We start from the raw sequence: 16,458 nt of genomic DNA on the forward strand, positions 1-16,458 counted from the left end.
ACATTTTATATTTGACGTAGATAACTAGAATTGCCCTAAAGGACAAGCAGTCCCCTGCCCATGAGGGGAGCATTCTCACACACATCCTCATGCTGAGATGGATGGATGCATTTAGACCAGGCATGAAGTACTCAAATACATTGCTGTGGTTAATATCTTGACTGGTCATAGGCATAAATTAAGCTGGAAAAATGTTTATGATGTTGCCACTTTTAAGAGACTGCACAGCTGCTTGTAGGCAGTAATAAGAGTAGTCTATGTTTACTGAGCACTCACCCACGTGCTGGTCTTAAGCCTTTAGCCTGCATTAACTCATTTAATCCTCAATTAATTATGAGATGGGTTCTTCAGTTATGGTTGTTCTCCATTTTTCACATGGAGAACCCGTGGCAAAATGAGGGTAAGTATGTGACCAAGATTACCTAAGTGTTAGGTAGCAGGCCCAGACTTGAACATAGATTATCTGACCTCAGAGCCTGGGCTCTTTCATGCCCGTCTGTGTGAAGAGACCACCAAACAGGCTTTGTGTGAGCAACATGGCTGTTTATTTCACCTGGGTGCAGGTGGGCTGAGTCCGAAAAGACAGTCAGCAAAGGGTGGTGGATTATCATTAGTTCTTATAGGTTTTGGGATAGGCGGTGGAGTTAGGAGCAATGTTTTGGGGGCAGGGGGTGGATCTTGCAAAGTACATTCTCAGGGGTAGGGAGAATTACAAATAACCTTTTTAAGGGTGGGGGAGATTACAAAGTACATTGATCAGTTAAGGTGGGGCAGAAACAAATCACAATGGTGGAATGTCATCAGTTAAGGTTATTTTTACTTCTTTTGTGGATCTTCAGTTACTTCAGGCCATCTGGATGTATATGTGCAAGTCACAGGGGATGTGATGGCTTGGTTTGGGCTCAGAGGCCTGACGTTCCTGCCTTCTTATATTAACAAGAAAAATAAAACAAAATAGTGTTGAAGTCTTGGGGTGGCGAAAATTTTTGGGGGGTGGTATGGAGAGAGAATGGGCGATGTTTGTCAGGGCTGCTTCAAACGGGATTGGGGCAGCATGGGAACCTAGAGTGGGAGAGATTCAGTACCTCTCAACCCCTTCTCCTTCACCCTTAGCGGCAAGTCCTGCTTTCCTGTGGCAGGGGCAAGTACCCCTCAACCCCTTCTCTTCACCCTTAGCGGCAAGTCCTGCTTTTCTGGGGCAGGGGCAAGTACCCCTCAACCCCTTCTCCTTCACCCTTAGCGGCAAGTCCCGCTTTTCTAGGGGGCAAGAACCCCCAATCGCTTATTTCCACACCCTGACCTCTTATCTCTGTGCCCCAATCGCTTATTTCCGCACCCCGACCTCTTTTCTCTCTGTGCCCCGATCCCTTATTTCCATGCCCCAACCTCTTATATCTCTGCGCCCTGATCCCTTATTTCCACACTGTGACCTGGTATCTCTGCGCCCCAACCCCTTCTCTGCTTTTCTGGAGGGCAAGAACCCCCCACCCCTTCTCCGTGTCTCTACTCTTTTCTCTGGGCTTGCCTCCTTCACTATGGGCAAGCTTCCACCTTCCATTTCTCCTTCTTCTCCCTTAGCCTGTGTTCTTAAGAACTTAAAACCTCTTCAACTCTCACCTGACCTAAAATCTAAGCGTCTTATTTTCTGCAATGCCACTTAACCCCAATACAAACTCGACAGTAGTTCCAAACAGCAGGAAAACGGCACTTTCAATTTTTCCATCCTACAAGATCTAAATAATTCTTGTCGTAAAATGGGCATATGGTCTGAGGTGCCTGACATCCAGGTGTTCTTTTACACTTCAGTCCCTTCCTAGTCTCTGTGCCCAATGCAACTCATCCCAAATCTTCCTTCTTTCCCTCCCGCCTGTCCCCTCAATCCCAACCCCAAGTGTCACAGAGTCTTTCTAATCTTCCTTTTCTACAGACCCATCTGACCTCTCCCCTCCTTGCCAGGCCGAGCTAGGTCCCAATTCTTCCTCAGCCTCTGCTCCTGCACCCTATAATCCTTTTATCACCTCCTCACACCCAGTCTGGCTTACAGTTTCGTTCCGTGACTAGCCCTCCCCCACCTGCTCAGCAATTTATTCTTAAAAAGGTGGCTGGAGCTAAAGGCATAGTCAAGGTTAATGCTCCTTTTTCTTTATCCCAAATCAGATAGCATTTAGGCTCTTTTTCATCAAATATAAAAATCCAGCCCAGTTCATGGCTCATTTGGCAGCAACCCTGAGAAACTTTACAGCCCTAGACCCTAAAAGGTCAAAAGGCTGTCTTATTCTCAATATACATTTTTTTTTTTTTTTTTTTTTTTGAGACAGAGTCTCGCTCTTTCACCCAGGCTGGAGTGCAGTGGCGCGATCTCGGCTCACTGCAGGCTCCGCCCCCCGGGGTTCACGCCATTCTCCTGCCTCAGCCTCCCGCGTAGCTGGGACTACAGGCGCCTGCCACCTCGCTCGGCTAATTTTTTGTATTTTTAGTAGAGACGGGGTTTCACCGTGTTAGCCAGGATGGTCTCGATCTCCTGACCTCGTGATCCGCCTGCCTCGGCCTCCCAAAGTATTGGGATTACAGGCGTGAGCCACCGCGCCCAGCCAATATACATTTTATTACCCAATCTGCTCCCGACATTAAATAAAACTCCAAAAATTAGAATCTGGCCCTCAAGCCCCACAACAGGACTTAACCTCACCTTCAAGGTGTACAATAATAGAAAAAAGTTGCAATTCCTTGCCTCCACTGTGAGACAAACCCCAGCCACATCTCCAGCACACAAGAACTTCCAAACGCCTGAACCGCAGCAGCCAGGCATTCCTCCAGAACCTCCTCCTCCAGGAGCTTGCTACACATGCTGGAAATCTGGCCACTGGGCCAAGGAATGCCCACAGCCCAGGATTCCTCCTAAGCTGTGTCCCATCTGTGTGGGACCCCACCGAAAATTGGACTGTGCAACTCACCTGGCAGCCACTCCCAGAGCCCCTGGAACTCCGGCCCAAGGCTCTCTGACTGACTCCTTCTCAGATCTTCTTGGTTTAGCGGCTGAAGACTGACACTGCCCGATTGCCTCAGACGCCCCCTAAACCATCATGGACGCCCAGCTTCGGGTAACTCTCACAGTGGAAGGTAAGTCCGTCCCCTTCTTAATCAATACGGAGGCTACCCACTCCACGTTACCTTCTTTTCAAGGGTCTGTTTCCCTTGCCTCCATAACTGCTGTGGATATTGACGGCCAGGCTTCTAAACCTCTTAAAACTCCCCAACTCTGGTGCCAACTTAGACAATACTCTTTTAAGCACTCCTTTTTAGTTATCCCCACCTGTCCAGTTCCCTTATTAGGCTGAGACACTTTAACTAAATTATCTGCTTCCCTGACTATTCCTGGACTACAGCCACATCTCATTGCCGCCCTTCTCCCCAACCCAAAGCCTCCTTCACATCTTCCTCTCGTTTCCCCCCACCTTAACCCACAAGTATGGGACATCTTTACTCCTTCCCTGGCAACCAATCACATGCCCATTACCATTCCTTTAAAACCTAATCACCCTTACCCCACTCAATGTCAATATCCCATCCCACAGCAGGCTTTAAAAGGATTAAAGCCTGTTACCACTCGCCTGCTACAGCATGGCCTTTTAAAGCCTATAAACTCTCCTTACCATTCCCCCATTTTACCTGTCCTAAAACCAGACAAGGCTTACAAGTTAGTTCAGAATCTGCGTCTTATCAACCAAATTGTTTTGCCTATCCACCCCGTAGTGCCAAGCCCATATACTCTCCTATCCTCAATACCTCCCTCTACTACCCATTATTCTGTTCTGGATCTCAAACATGCTTTCTTTACTATTCCTTTGCACTCTTCTTCCCAGCCTCTCTTTGCTTTCACTTAGACTGACCCTGACACCCATTAGGCTCAGCAAATTACCTGGGCTGTATTGCCGCAAGCCTTCACAGACAGTCCCCATTACTTCAATCAAGCCCAAATTTCATCCTCATCTGTTACCTATCTCGGCATAATTCTCGTAAAAACACACGTGCTCTCCCTGCTGATCGTGTCCGATTAATCTCCCAAACCTCAATCCCTTACAAAACAACAACTCCTTTCCTTCCTAGGCATGGTTAGTGCGGTCAGAATTCTTACACAAGAGCCAGGACCGCACCCTGTAGCCTTTCTGTCCAAACGACTTGACCTTACTGTTTTAGCCTAGCCCTCACGTCTGCGTGCAGCGGCTGCCACTGTTTTAATAATTTTAGAGGCCCTCAAAATCACAAACTATGCTCAACTCGCTCTCTACATTTCTCATAACTTCCCAAATCTATTTTCTTCCTCATACCTGACGCATATACTTTCTGCTCCCTGGCTCCTTCAGCTGTACTCACTCTTTGTTAAGTCCCACAATTACCACTGTTCCCGGCCCGGACTTCAATCTGGCCTCCCACATTATTCCTGATACCAGACCTGACCCCCATGACTGTATCTCTCTGATCCACCTGACATTCACCCCATTTCCCCATATTTCCTTCTTTCCTGTTCCTCACCCTGATCATGCTTGATTTATTGATGGCAGTTCCACCAGGCCTAATCGCCACACACCAGCAAAGGCAGGCTATGCTATAGTACAAGCCACTAGCCCGCCTCTTAGAACCTCTCATTTTCTTTCTATCGTGGAAATCTATCCTCAAGGAAATAACTTCTCAGTGTTCCATCTGCTATTCTACTACTCCTCAGGGATTATTCAGGCCCCCTCCCTTCCCTACACATCAAGCTTGAGGATTTGCCCCCACCCAGGACTGGCAAATTAGCTTTACTCAACATGCCCCGAGTCAGATAACTAAAATACCTCTTAGTCTAGGTAGACACTTTCACTGGATAGGTAGAGGCCTTTCCTACAGGGTCTGAGAAGGCCACTGCAGTCATTTCTTCCCTTCTGTCAGACATAATTCCTCAGTTTAGCCTTCCCACCTCTATACAGTCTGATAACAGACCAGCCTTTATTAGTCAAATCAGCCAAGCAGTTTTTCAGGCTCTTAGTATTCAGTGAAACCTTTATATCCCTTACAGTCCTCCATCTTCAGGAAAAGTAGAACGGACTAAAGGTCTTTTAAAAACACACCTCACCAAGCTCAGCCACCAACTTAAAAAGGACTAGACAATACTTTTACCACTTTCGCTTCTCAGAATTCAGGCCTGTCCTCGGAATGCTACAAGGTACAGCCCATTTGAGCTCCTTTTTATTAGGCCCCAGTCTCATTCCAGACACCGGACCAACTTAGACTCTGGCCTCAAAATCTTGTCATCCCTACTGTTTTCTGTCTAGTCATACTCCTATTCTCTGTTCTCAACTACTCACACATGCTCTGCTCTTGTTTACACTGCTGGTTTACACTGTTTCTCCAAGCCATCACAGCTGATATCTCCTCGTGCTATCCCCAAACTGCCACTCTTAGCTCTTGAAGTAAATAAATAATCTTTGCTGGCAGGACTATGCTGAATCTCTTTAGGCTAATCAGATGTCCTAGGTCCTCCCAATTCTTAGACCTTTTATACCTGTTTTTCTCCTTCTCTTATTCCATTTAGTTTTTCAATTCATACAAAATCGTATCCAGGCCATCACCAATAATTCTACACGACAAATGTTTCTTCTAACAACCCCACAATATCACCCCTTACCACAAAATCTTCCTTCAGCGTAATCTCTCCCACTCTAGGTTCCCATGCTGCCCCTAATCCCGTTTGAAGCAGCCCTGACAAACATCGCCCATTCTCTCTCGCCCCCCAAAAATTTTCGCCACCCCAAGACTTCAACACTATTTTGTTTTATTTTTCTTGTTAATATAAGAAGGCAGGAACATCAGGCCTCTGAGCCCAAACCAAGCCATCGCATCCCCTGTGACTTGCACATATACATCCAGATGGCCTGAAGTAACTGAAGATCCAGAAAAGAAGTAAAAATAACCTTAACTGATGACATTCCACCATTGTGATTTGTTTCTGCCCCACCCCAACTGATCAATGTACTTTGTAATCTCCCCCACCTTAAGAAGGTTATTTGTAATTCTCCCTATCCCTGAGAATGTACTTTGCAAGATCCACCCTCTGCCCCCAAAACATTGCTCCTAACTCCACCGCCTATCCCAAAACCTGTAAGAACTAATGATAATCCACCACCATTTGCTGACTCTTTCAGACTCAGCCCGCCTGCACCCAGGTGATTAAAAGCTTTATTGCTCACACAAAGCCTGTTTGGTGGTCTCTTCATACGGACGTGCGTGAAAGGCTCTTAGCCACTGTGCCATTCCATCTCCAACTTATAGAGGCTGCTGCTCTCAGGGGCAACCCCTGGGGTGTCACTCAATGCCTGTTGTGTCTTGAGGAGGCCCAATAAATGACATCTTATTTCCATGCATGAGTTTTGAGCCAATAAAGGAACACTACAAAAGTGCAGGGCAGGTGGGAGTCCAAAATCCCACATTTGTTTAAAAAAAGTGGATATTGACATCTAAATCTCAGAATTAGATAGATTTGGGGCTCTAGAGCCAGATTGTGTGGGTTTAAATCCCAGCTCCAACCTTCACTAACTGGGAGATCTAGAGCGAGTTATTTAATCCCTCTGAGACTCAGTTCCCTCCTTTGTAAAGTGGGACAATAATACTTCCTCACAGGATTGTTGTGAAGATTAAATGAATTAACATATGGAAAGCATTTAGTTACTGGCATGTGGTGAGTTCTCACTCAAGATTAGCGATTATCTTTACTATTAACCACATATTACCAGGTGGCCCAGGGACTCCTGCATGACTGCCCATGGGGACTTGCCTCCAGAAAACTTAACTGCAATGAGGGCAGAGAGCAGAAGCCGTGCTTCTTGCAGGCAGCTTGCTTCCCAGAGAAAGACGGAAGCCAAGAACTGGGCTTTACAGTTCGAGTTCTCTTTACAAACCCACCATGGGAAGGAGACAGGCCAGGAGCGTGGTGCAATTGAACCTTCCACCCCATGGAATGAAACATGACCTGCCCTCCCATCCCCAATCTATCCCTAGTATATTGGGCACCAGCATCCCAGAAGCCCTGTTCTAGAAGCCATTCTATTCTGCCCTGGGATCTGGCATCAAGAAAACTTGCCTTAACAGTTGAGAAGCATTGAATAATTTGTTTGCTTTCTGTTCCTAGAAATAGATCATATAAGGAAAGGCTAGAGGAATCAGATTATTTGGCCTGGAAACTCAATGCATGACGCTCCCGAGTAGAGGAAGAAAGGCTGTGAGGTAGCACTGGTGAGTGAGAGAAGAGATTACAAGTGTGCTGGGAACAGTTGGCCAGAGCCTGTTTTCTTTTAAGAGGGAAAGGCTGAAAGTGCAGCATGCTATTTTAACTAGAATTATAGTTGGCCAGGAATAATTCTCCCTTTATCATTATTATCATTATCACTGTAATTATAATAAATAATACTTGATGGTTGAAAAAAATTCATATTGGTTTCCAAATGTTCTGTGCCTTAGACAGTAAAAGCAGGAAGGCCTTTACGCACCTGCATGGTGCTTTTCCTGATAGGACACAGTCTTTTCAGACTGCTTAGGGCTGGCAAAGGTCACTACATCTGAGGAAGTTCATGGAGAACTGATGTCTCCAAGAAGTGCTTTACAGTCAGAAAGTTCTGGAGTCATTTCAGTTTTTCAGTTTCAAGTCAACTTGTGTGGCTGTGGATAAGTCATTTGCCCTTTCTGGGCCTTAATCACTTCACCTATAAAGCAAGGACACTGGACCACCTCTCCAAGAATCATTCCAACTCTGACCATCTCTAATTTTACATTTCTCATTTATGCTAGTGAACCCGATGGGCAGTGTTCCTGTGATCTTAACCCCAGGGGAACATGTGGGCATTTTATCCAAGAGTGGCCTTTGCTATCTGGTCCTTTAGCGACTCAAACAGTGGAAAATCCAGGATCTTTGTTGTTGGTGATGGTGGTGGTGGGGGCACAATTTAGAACAGACAGGTCTTCTGCACCCCTCATTTCAAACATAGACACTGCCCAATCTAGTACCTAGAGCATAACAGGCCCTTAAAGAATTTTTATTAATCTGTAAGTCTAGCTTGAAGACCCAAGTCCACCAATGATTTCACTGAAAACAGTATTTGTAGGTTTTAATTTTCCCCATTCTGAGAAAGGGCTTTTATTTTTTTAAACTTTTTTTATAGAGATAGGGTCTCACTATGTTGCCCAGGCTGGTCTCCAACTCCTGAGCTCCAGTGATGCTCCCACCTCTGCCTTCCAAAGTGTTGGGATTACAGGCATGAGCCACCATGTCTGGCCCAAGAAAGGGCTTTTAGGAACTCCCTGCCTGGGAACGCAGGACTATCCTGTCTCACTGGTCAAGGCCCTCAGGCATGGGTTTTCATTCACCATTATCAGCTGAGTACCCACTATGGGACTGGCCTGAGCTTGGTGAGGGGGCCTCAAAGATGAACAGGAAGGGTCTCTGCTCTCAGTGAGAGGAAAACAGTCATGAGAAAGATTGAAGGAAGTGACACCTGAGCAGAGTTTCAGATAGGAACAAAAAAGGCATGTCAGGCAGACAGCATGAGCAAAGGCCTCCCGGTGTGAGAAGACTTGGAACCACAGAGCAGCTAAATGTCCAGGCACTGCTGGTGTGTCAGGATCTGGGGAAAGAGGATGGAGATGGGCCTGGACAGGTAGGCAGGGAGGGACCAGCTGAGAAGGGCCTATGGCTTGGCTAAGGAGTTTGGACTTGTCCTGAAGGCAGTGAGGGCCGAGAGAGGGATGTCAATGAAGATATTTCAGCAGGGGGTTGTGACATGTCCAACTACTCTGATAGCAGAGCAGTGTTATCTTCTAAACTGAAGGCCTTCAGGACAATTATGGGCCTTACCATAGAACCGGGAAGAGCCCCTATGGAATACACAGGGTTGTGGAGTATTCCACCTCATGTTTGTTGCTGTTATTGTTGTTGTTTGAGACTGGGTCTCACTCCTGTCACCCAGCCTGGAGTGCAGTGGCGTGATCTCGGCTCACTACTGCCTCGACTTCCCGAGTTCAGGTAATCTTCCCACCTCAGCCTCCAAGTAGCTAGGACCACAGGCATGTGCCACCATGCCCGGATAATTTTTTGAATTTTTAGTACAAAAGAGATAGGTTTTTGCCCTGTTGCCCAGGCTGGTCTCGAACTCTTGGGCTCAAGCAATCCTCCAGCCTGGGCCTCCCAAAATGCTGGGATTATAGGTGTGAGCCACCATGCCTGGCCCACCTTAGGTTAAAGAAAACCATGGCTAATGAATAGTATTGGGTCTCAGCTTGTCATCATTTCCTCAGGGAGGGTTTGTCTCCCTGGACCAGGTTAGCTCTCCTTGCCACATGATCCCGTGGCACCCAGAACATCGTCTCCTGACAATGTAACTCTTGTTCAATGCCCGTCTTCCCTTCAGGACCCTAGGTTCCAAGACAGCTGGAATTTTGGCCTTTCTTACTGCTGTCACCCCAGTTGCTTGCCTAGTGCTGGCACTAGTAGATGCTCAATAAATATTTCTTGAATTAAGAACAAGAGTCACACTGGAGGGATGATCAGAGAGGTGAGCCAGGGGAATGTGATTTCCCTCCTGGTGATCACTATAAATGAAACCCAGAGGCTGGGAGAGTTTCCTAAAACAGAAAGTTTTAATCCGGGCTCTGTCATGTGCCCACTAGATATATTTCACTCTAGTGTGCCCTGACTCCTCACTTATGAGGTGAGGTAGGTGCACAAAAGCGATTGCTAGGTCTCTCTAACCCCAACATTTTATGCATGGAAAAATATTCCTTGCCTACGACTCTCCTCCTTCTAGGGCTTCTGTGTTTCAGAAAGATATGGCCACTGGTAAATTAAAGAAGAATAACATCATGATTTTAGCCAGAGAAACTGAAATAATCTTACAAAGATGAAAGATATTTAAAATGAACGGGTAGATCTGGGCTGTCTGGAATTTGTTCTGAGAATGGAATATTTATTTTTACAGGATGAATTAAACTGAGTTCCAACCACTTTTATAAAAAGCAAGATTTTTTTTTTTTTTTCCAGAGAGAAAGAGCCAGAGCATGAGAATCAGCCCCACCTCCCCTGCTCTCCCTCTGGATTTTGCTGAGATTTGGTGAAATATCTGAGACCTGTTCCTGTCCTCCCTGCTTCACACTTAAGGACAGAGCCCAGCAGAGCTGCTGCCAGGATCCTTCCCCCAGTGCCCATGTGCACAGCGGAGCTGCCGGAGGTGCTGAGTGGGAGGACTCCTCTGTGGGGGGAAAACCCAGCCAGCAAGCAGGAAGCTACTCACCGGAGGTCTCTTCCAGATGAACTGGATGGGGAACTTCTGGCTATAAAAGAGAGAGGTCTCATCCGGTGGGAACTCAGGGTCCACATAAAGAACTTTCTTTTCTAGACATTTCTTGTGAAGTTGCTCGAATGTCTTCTCTTTCACTCCGATAATAGGAAAATTGCGGCTGATGATGGCTGAATAGATGCCACTTGGGTTTCCACCCCCAGCCTCGGTGGCCTTGCTCTGGGCTGGGTGAGGAACTGGCCCTGGGGACCGGGGCTCAGCCGATATCCTTGGAGCCACAGATGTGCTAATGACGGTCGGCATGGCAAGTGACTTTGGAAGAAAAAGCTTTTTAAAGAAAACAAGATACAGCTACCTTCAAGGAAAGGAAGCAACTGCAAAGGGGAAGTTGGAGTAATTCTGTCATCTGAGAGAAAAGTGTCCACATCCAGTTCGAAGTTGAAAGCCCATCAGAAGGTCGTACAGGTTATGTCCATCTTAAAAACCGAGCTGTGATTCTGAAGCCGTTAAGTTCTCCTGAGAAATGAGTGCTAAAGGATTTCTGAAGCAATGTTGACCTGGGGTCTCCTACCAGCAGCATGCATGCCAGAGGGAGAGAGAAAGGGAGTGAGGGTTATGTTTCAGTGGCCTGAGGATGCTTGAGCCAGGAAAACTAAAAATAGACGTGAAGAAACACTGTGAGTATGACAGCAAGAGAGACTGCGTGGTAGACAGAGTAGAACCTGGCTAGGGACATTTCTGTTGCCATGAAGTGCTGGTGTTGTCAGAAAATGAAAAGGGAGTATCTGAGTAAGGTGAACACTGGAAAGAAGCTGAGAACTGCTGACATGTTATTGAGTGGGCAGTTATACAGACCACCCAACTACTGGCCATCAAATGAATGGAAAACAATATTGCAAAAAAGCTAGTTAGGGTGAACGGGAGGTACTGAATTCTACGAAAATATTCTGTGAATTTTAGACAACATGATTTTTAGTCCTAAAATTTTAGGATATCAGAACATTATTCAATGTTAGATTTGGTATCTTTTCTAGAATGTTCTTGGGTCAGCGCTCATTGGAAATGTCTGCATGGAAAATGCTGCTCAGCAGAGTCCTCAGTTGAGAAAATCCCTGTCTCTACCTGCATACTTGACCTTGACACTTCTTGTCTCTCCCATCCCCAAAATAAACACTGGGACTGAATCTGCTAAAAAGTGCACCTGCCGGGCCATGTGGCTCACGTCTGTAATCTCAGCACTTTGGGAGGCTGAAGCGGGTGGATCACATGAGGTCAGGAGTTCGAGACCACCCTGGCCAACAATAGTGAAACCCTGTCTCTACTAAAAATACAAAAATAAGCCGGGCGTGGTGGCGGGTGCCTGTAATCCCAGCTACTTGGGAGGCTGAGACAGAAGAATCACTTGAACCCAGGAGGCAGAGGTTGTAGTGAACCCAGATCGCACCACTGCACTCCAGCCCAGGTGACAGAACGAGACTCCGTCTTAAAAAAAAAAAAAGTGCACCTGAGCACAGAAAATCCTCACTTAATGTCATCAATAGGTTCTTGTAAGCTGTGACTTTAAGCAAAATGATGTACTGTATAGTGAAACCAGGAAACGGTTTCACCATACAGTAGGCTGTATATGTATATGGCAAGAGGCTCGCTGCTGTCACACACTTCTGTTAGTTACTGACAGATGGTGCTGGCTGAGACAGCTGAGGAAAGAAAGCTCGGTGGGTATGTGGCCCAGGACAGCTCCTTCGCCTGGAGCAGATCAGCAGAGAAACTTTTATTGCACTGGCAAAGCCAGAAGTGTAAGAAATTCCTCTTTGCGTAGGAAAATTTCATTCACCAGATATATAACACGTATTTATTAAGGGCCTTCTAAACCTGCCTTACTTGAAGTCCTTAGTGTCCTCCAGTCTCTGATCATTACACAGTCTTTGTCTCTCATGACCTTGACACTTTTGAAGAGTACTTGTCAGGTTTTTGTAGAATGACCCTAAATCTGGGTTTCTCTGATATTTTTCACATGATTAGACTGAGGTTATAGGGGAAGACTGTCACAGATGTGACATGGTTACCTCCTCAAACCATATTTGGGGGTATATAACTGATATAAACAAGAGTTAAGTCCCTATAGCACACAGTATGTTTTGGTTAAAGTCACAGTTTACAAGCACCTATCAATGATGTTAAGTAAGGACTTACTGTACAGGTTATATGTTGACTCATTCAGCTATGCCACATTAGGCATCTGAGACAGAAGTTGGAATTAGATACTGAACCAGACGGCCTGTCAAGTCCTGGGATGTCACACCTGGTTTCAGGGCTCTTAGATGAGAGCATAAGTGGCTCTGGGGAAGGGAAGTGCCTGCCTGGCTTCCACCTTGTCTTCTACCCACAATAGCTGCTCCCTGGGCTATAAGGAGATGACCACATTTCAAGTATGGCAGAGTGGAGGCATGTCCTAGGCTGCAGTCATGCCTGTTCCCATGCGACCAGTCTCAATAATCCAAGATTAGAGGCTATGGAAGAAGGTGGGAAGTGACAGGTAAAATAGGGAGTACTATCAGCCTCCTGATCCCTGGGATTGCGGCTTTGAAGAACTCTATGTCTGGGCTTGCAGGAACCATCAGCCTAGCCATCTGTCCCTCCAAGAAAATGCCCAGGGCTTTTTACTAGTCTTGGAGAGGCAGAATAGAGGACAGTGGTCTCTGGTGACTGACCACCTTGGTTCAAAGTCCAGGTTGGCCCCTTACTGGCTTTGCCTGTGTAACTTTAGGTGAGTTATTTCTTCCTTTCTGTCTCAGATTTCTCACCTATAAAACAGGTACAATTACAGTCATTCTGTTATTAGGTTTTTGTAACAATTAAATAATTTATGTAATACATTTAACACAGTGCCAGGATTTTCTTAAGCACTCAATAAACGGTGTTGTTAGAGAAGACCTGAATTTAATATTACTTTGGAGTTAGATCAGGTTGAATGATACATTTACTCACTGACGCAAATCAGCATTCACTCAATGGGCATTAACTGAATATCTGCTATGTGGACAGCACAGGAATGGGTATAATCTGCCCAGGCTCATGTGGTATGCAGCATCTCCAATCAGAGGCTGGCCTATCTGCCTGCACCAAAAAGACTGACTTCCACCCTCAAAGTCACCAGTGGCACAGACAGCAAAGGTGGGGTTTCTTTCCCCCACTGTCATAAGTTTGGGTCCCAGCCTAGCATTCTATCCCACCCTGAAATTCAGAGCACTGACCCACACTTTATTGTTTTTGCTTATTTAACTTCCCATTTGCCCATAAGACCGTGTGGCTGGGAAGTGGGTTCCCATTTCCCTCTCAGGTTTAGAAGGCCCTTAATAAATACGTGTTATATATCTGGTGAATGAAATTTTCCTATGCAAAGAGGAATTTCTTACCCTTCTGGCTTTGCCAGTGCAATAAAAGTTTCTCTGCTGATCTGCTCCAGGAGAAGGAGCTGTCCTGGGCCACATACCCACTGAGCTTTCTTTCCTCAGCTGTCTCAGCCAGCACTATCTGTGAGTAACTAACTGAAGTGTGTGACAGCAGCGAGCCTCTTGTCAGAGCAGGGTGGGCATATCAAACACAGAAAGGGCAAGGTGCCATTCATTTTGCTCTGTTAGTTGTTGTGGATAAAACATTCTCTCAGATGAACAGGTCCAAACTCAAGGTTTATTCAATGGCACAGCTGTGGAAACCAATGCTATCAGGGAGAAGTCCAACTCGAGCCCAGGAACAAAGGGCAGATAATGAACACATAAACAGCTGCACATTTCAATTCCCAGAAGCCCCTTCAAGGATAAAGAACTAGTTTTTATAACATATTTCACCCACTGTCATGTAATATCTGTGGCTGGAATGGTTTCTGTTGCACAGCATTGCCAACTAATGGCTCTGTCTTTTCCACCAAGAAGCATTTCTTTGATTTCTAACACTATTGGAAGCAATGTCTTTGCTTATCATTATAATACCTCTCATTCATTAAGTGCCTACTGGCAGCTAGCCACTTCACAGAGACCTTTAAAAAATGTTTTATTTTAAAATAATTTTAGACTTACAAAAGAGTTGCAAAGATAGAAGTCCTTAGTGTCCTCCAGTCTCTGATCATTCCACAGTCTTTGTCTCTCATGACCTTGACACTTTTGAAGAGTACTTGTCAGGTTTTTGTAGAATGACCCTAAATTTGGGTTTCTCTGATATTTTTCAGATGATTAGACTGAGGTTATGTATTTAGGGGAAGACTGTCACAGAAGTGACATGGCTACCTCCTCAAACCATATTTGGGGTTATACGATATTGATAGGTTTTATCACAGGTGATGTCAACTTTGATCACTTGCCTAAAGTGATGTTTACTGGGTTTCTCCCTGGCAATGTTACTATTTTTCTCTTTCTGTACACATAAGATATTTTAAATTTGTAGAAAAACTCTGCAAGTTTCACTAATTCCATTTTACAACTGAGGAAACTTGAGATATCTGCTGTATTTTGACAGTTAAGTATCAGAAAACTCAAAATTTTAGAGCTTATCTCTCCCTCTTTTTTTTTTTTTAGATGGAGTCTCTCTCTGTCACCAGGCTGGAGTGCACTGGTGCAATCTTAGCTCACTGCAACTTCCACCTCCCGGGTTCAAGCGATTCTCCTGCCTCAGTCTCCTGAATAGCTGAGATTACAGGCATGTGCCACCATGCCCTGCTAATTTTTATATTTTTAGTAGAGACGGGGCTTCACCATATTGGCCAGGTTGGTCTCGAACTCCTGAACTCAACTGAACCCTCTGCCTTGGCCTCCCAAAGTGCTGGGATTACAGGTGTGAGCCACTGCACCCAGTCTAGAGATTATCTCTTTTCTTTAACAAAGCCCAGAAAGGTTAAATGTTATGGCCAAGATCACTCAGCCAGTTCACTGTAGAGGCAAACTAGACTCCAGGTCTCTTGATTTTCTTGGAAGTAAATGCATGACTAAGATTTAATTGATGTGAATTAGGCATAAGATCTCTGTATCCTTGCATGTAAATAGTCAGGCTCCCTTTCCCTGGGCTCTGATTGGACAGCAATCTAATACCATTGGCCTGGGTGGAAACAACTGTCAAGAAGCAGCTGTTGCACCTTGGGAGGCAGAGGCGGGCATATCACATGAGGTCAGGAGTTCAAGATCAGCCTGGCCAACATGGTGAAAACCTATCTCTACTAAAAATACAAAAATTAGCTGGGCCTGGTGGCACACGCCTGTAATCCCAGTTACTCAGGATGCTGAGGCAGAAGAATCGCTTGAACCGGAAGGCAGAGGTTGCAGTTAGCCGAGATCGTGCCATTGCACTCCATCCTGGGTGACAGAGCGAGATTCTGTCTCAAAAAAAAAAAAAAAAAAAGAAGCAGCTGTCTAATTCTGGCAAGTCTTGGTGTGGCACTATAGCCTTTAGCAAGGCTTGTCATGAGACAAGCAGATCTGATATAAGATGCCAATGTCTCTGTTATTTCTCCTAGAATGCTAGCTATATGGCCTCCATTGTCAGTGGCTAATATGATAGCCTGTTTCCAGTGGAGTTGCTGATGGCTTTCTACCCCCTGGCCTGAGAAGTTATTTCAGTCTAGAGTAGCCCTTCAAGGGTTTGGTAGGTGGAAATCCTAGGAATCTCATTACTAAGGCTTTTAGGCAGAGTGGTTAATTAGCTAAAAACTATTCAACTCCCAGTGTTTATGTGCTTTGACTGTGTTTCTGCTGCTTATCATTTTGATGCCTTGATAGTGAAAAGGATGTGACAAAGTGAAGGAATTCTGCACACAAACCAAACTCCAGAATTGTATTTTTCTTAAAACCAAGAAAATTCTTCTATATGATCCTAATACAATGCTCAAAAGTAAAAAAATTACCATGTAATCAAAAGATCCCATTCCAATGTTGCCAACTGTCCCAAGAGAGGAGGTAAGGCCGGGCACAGTGGCTCATGCCTATAGCCCCAGCACTTTGGGAGGTCAAGGCAGGAGGATCGTTTGAGTCTGGGAGTTCAAGACTAGCCTTGGCAACATAGTGAGACCTCACGTATTTTTATTAAAATTAAAATATTTTTTATATTGTTGCCAGATTGCCATCCTGAAAGATTATACTTACATTTTTCT

The 16,458-nt window shown here is 45.4% G+C and overlaps 1 protein-coding gene across 3 annotated transcripts in view; it reads right to left on the reverse strand.

Moving 5' to 3' along the window:
• The window catches only part of CAPN3 (calpain 3), a 62,227-nt gene extending 51,602 nt beyond the window's left edge, over window positions 1-10,625 (reverse strand). For all 3 annotated transcript variants that reach the window (XM_055278873.2, XM_055278872.2, XM_055278871.2), the window contains exon 1: window positions 10,317-10,625. In XM_055278873.2, the coding sequence (XP_055134848.1) occupies window positions 10,317-10,625 (309 nt within the window). The remainder of the gene's footprint in view (window positions 1-10,316) is intronic.
• Window positions 10,626-16,458: the final 5,833 nt, after the last annotated feature.

Source organism: Symphalangus syndactylus, chromosome 5, assembly GCF_028878055.3.
Source record: "Symphalangus syndactylus isolate Jambi chromosome 5, NHGRI_mSymSyn1-v2.1_pri, whole genome shotgun sequence".
Classification (NCBI taxonomy): domain Eukaryota; kingdom Metazoa; phylum Chordata; class Mammalia; order Primates; family Hylobatidae; genus Symphalangus; species Symphalangus syndactylus.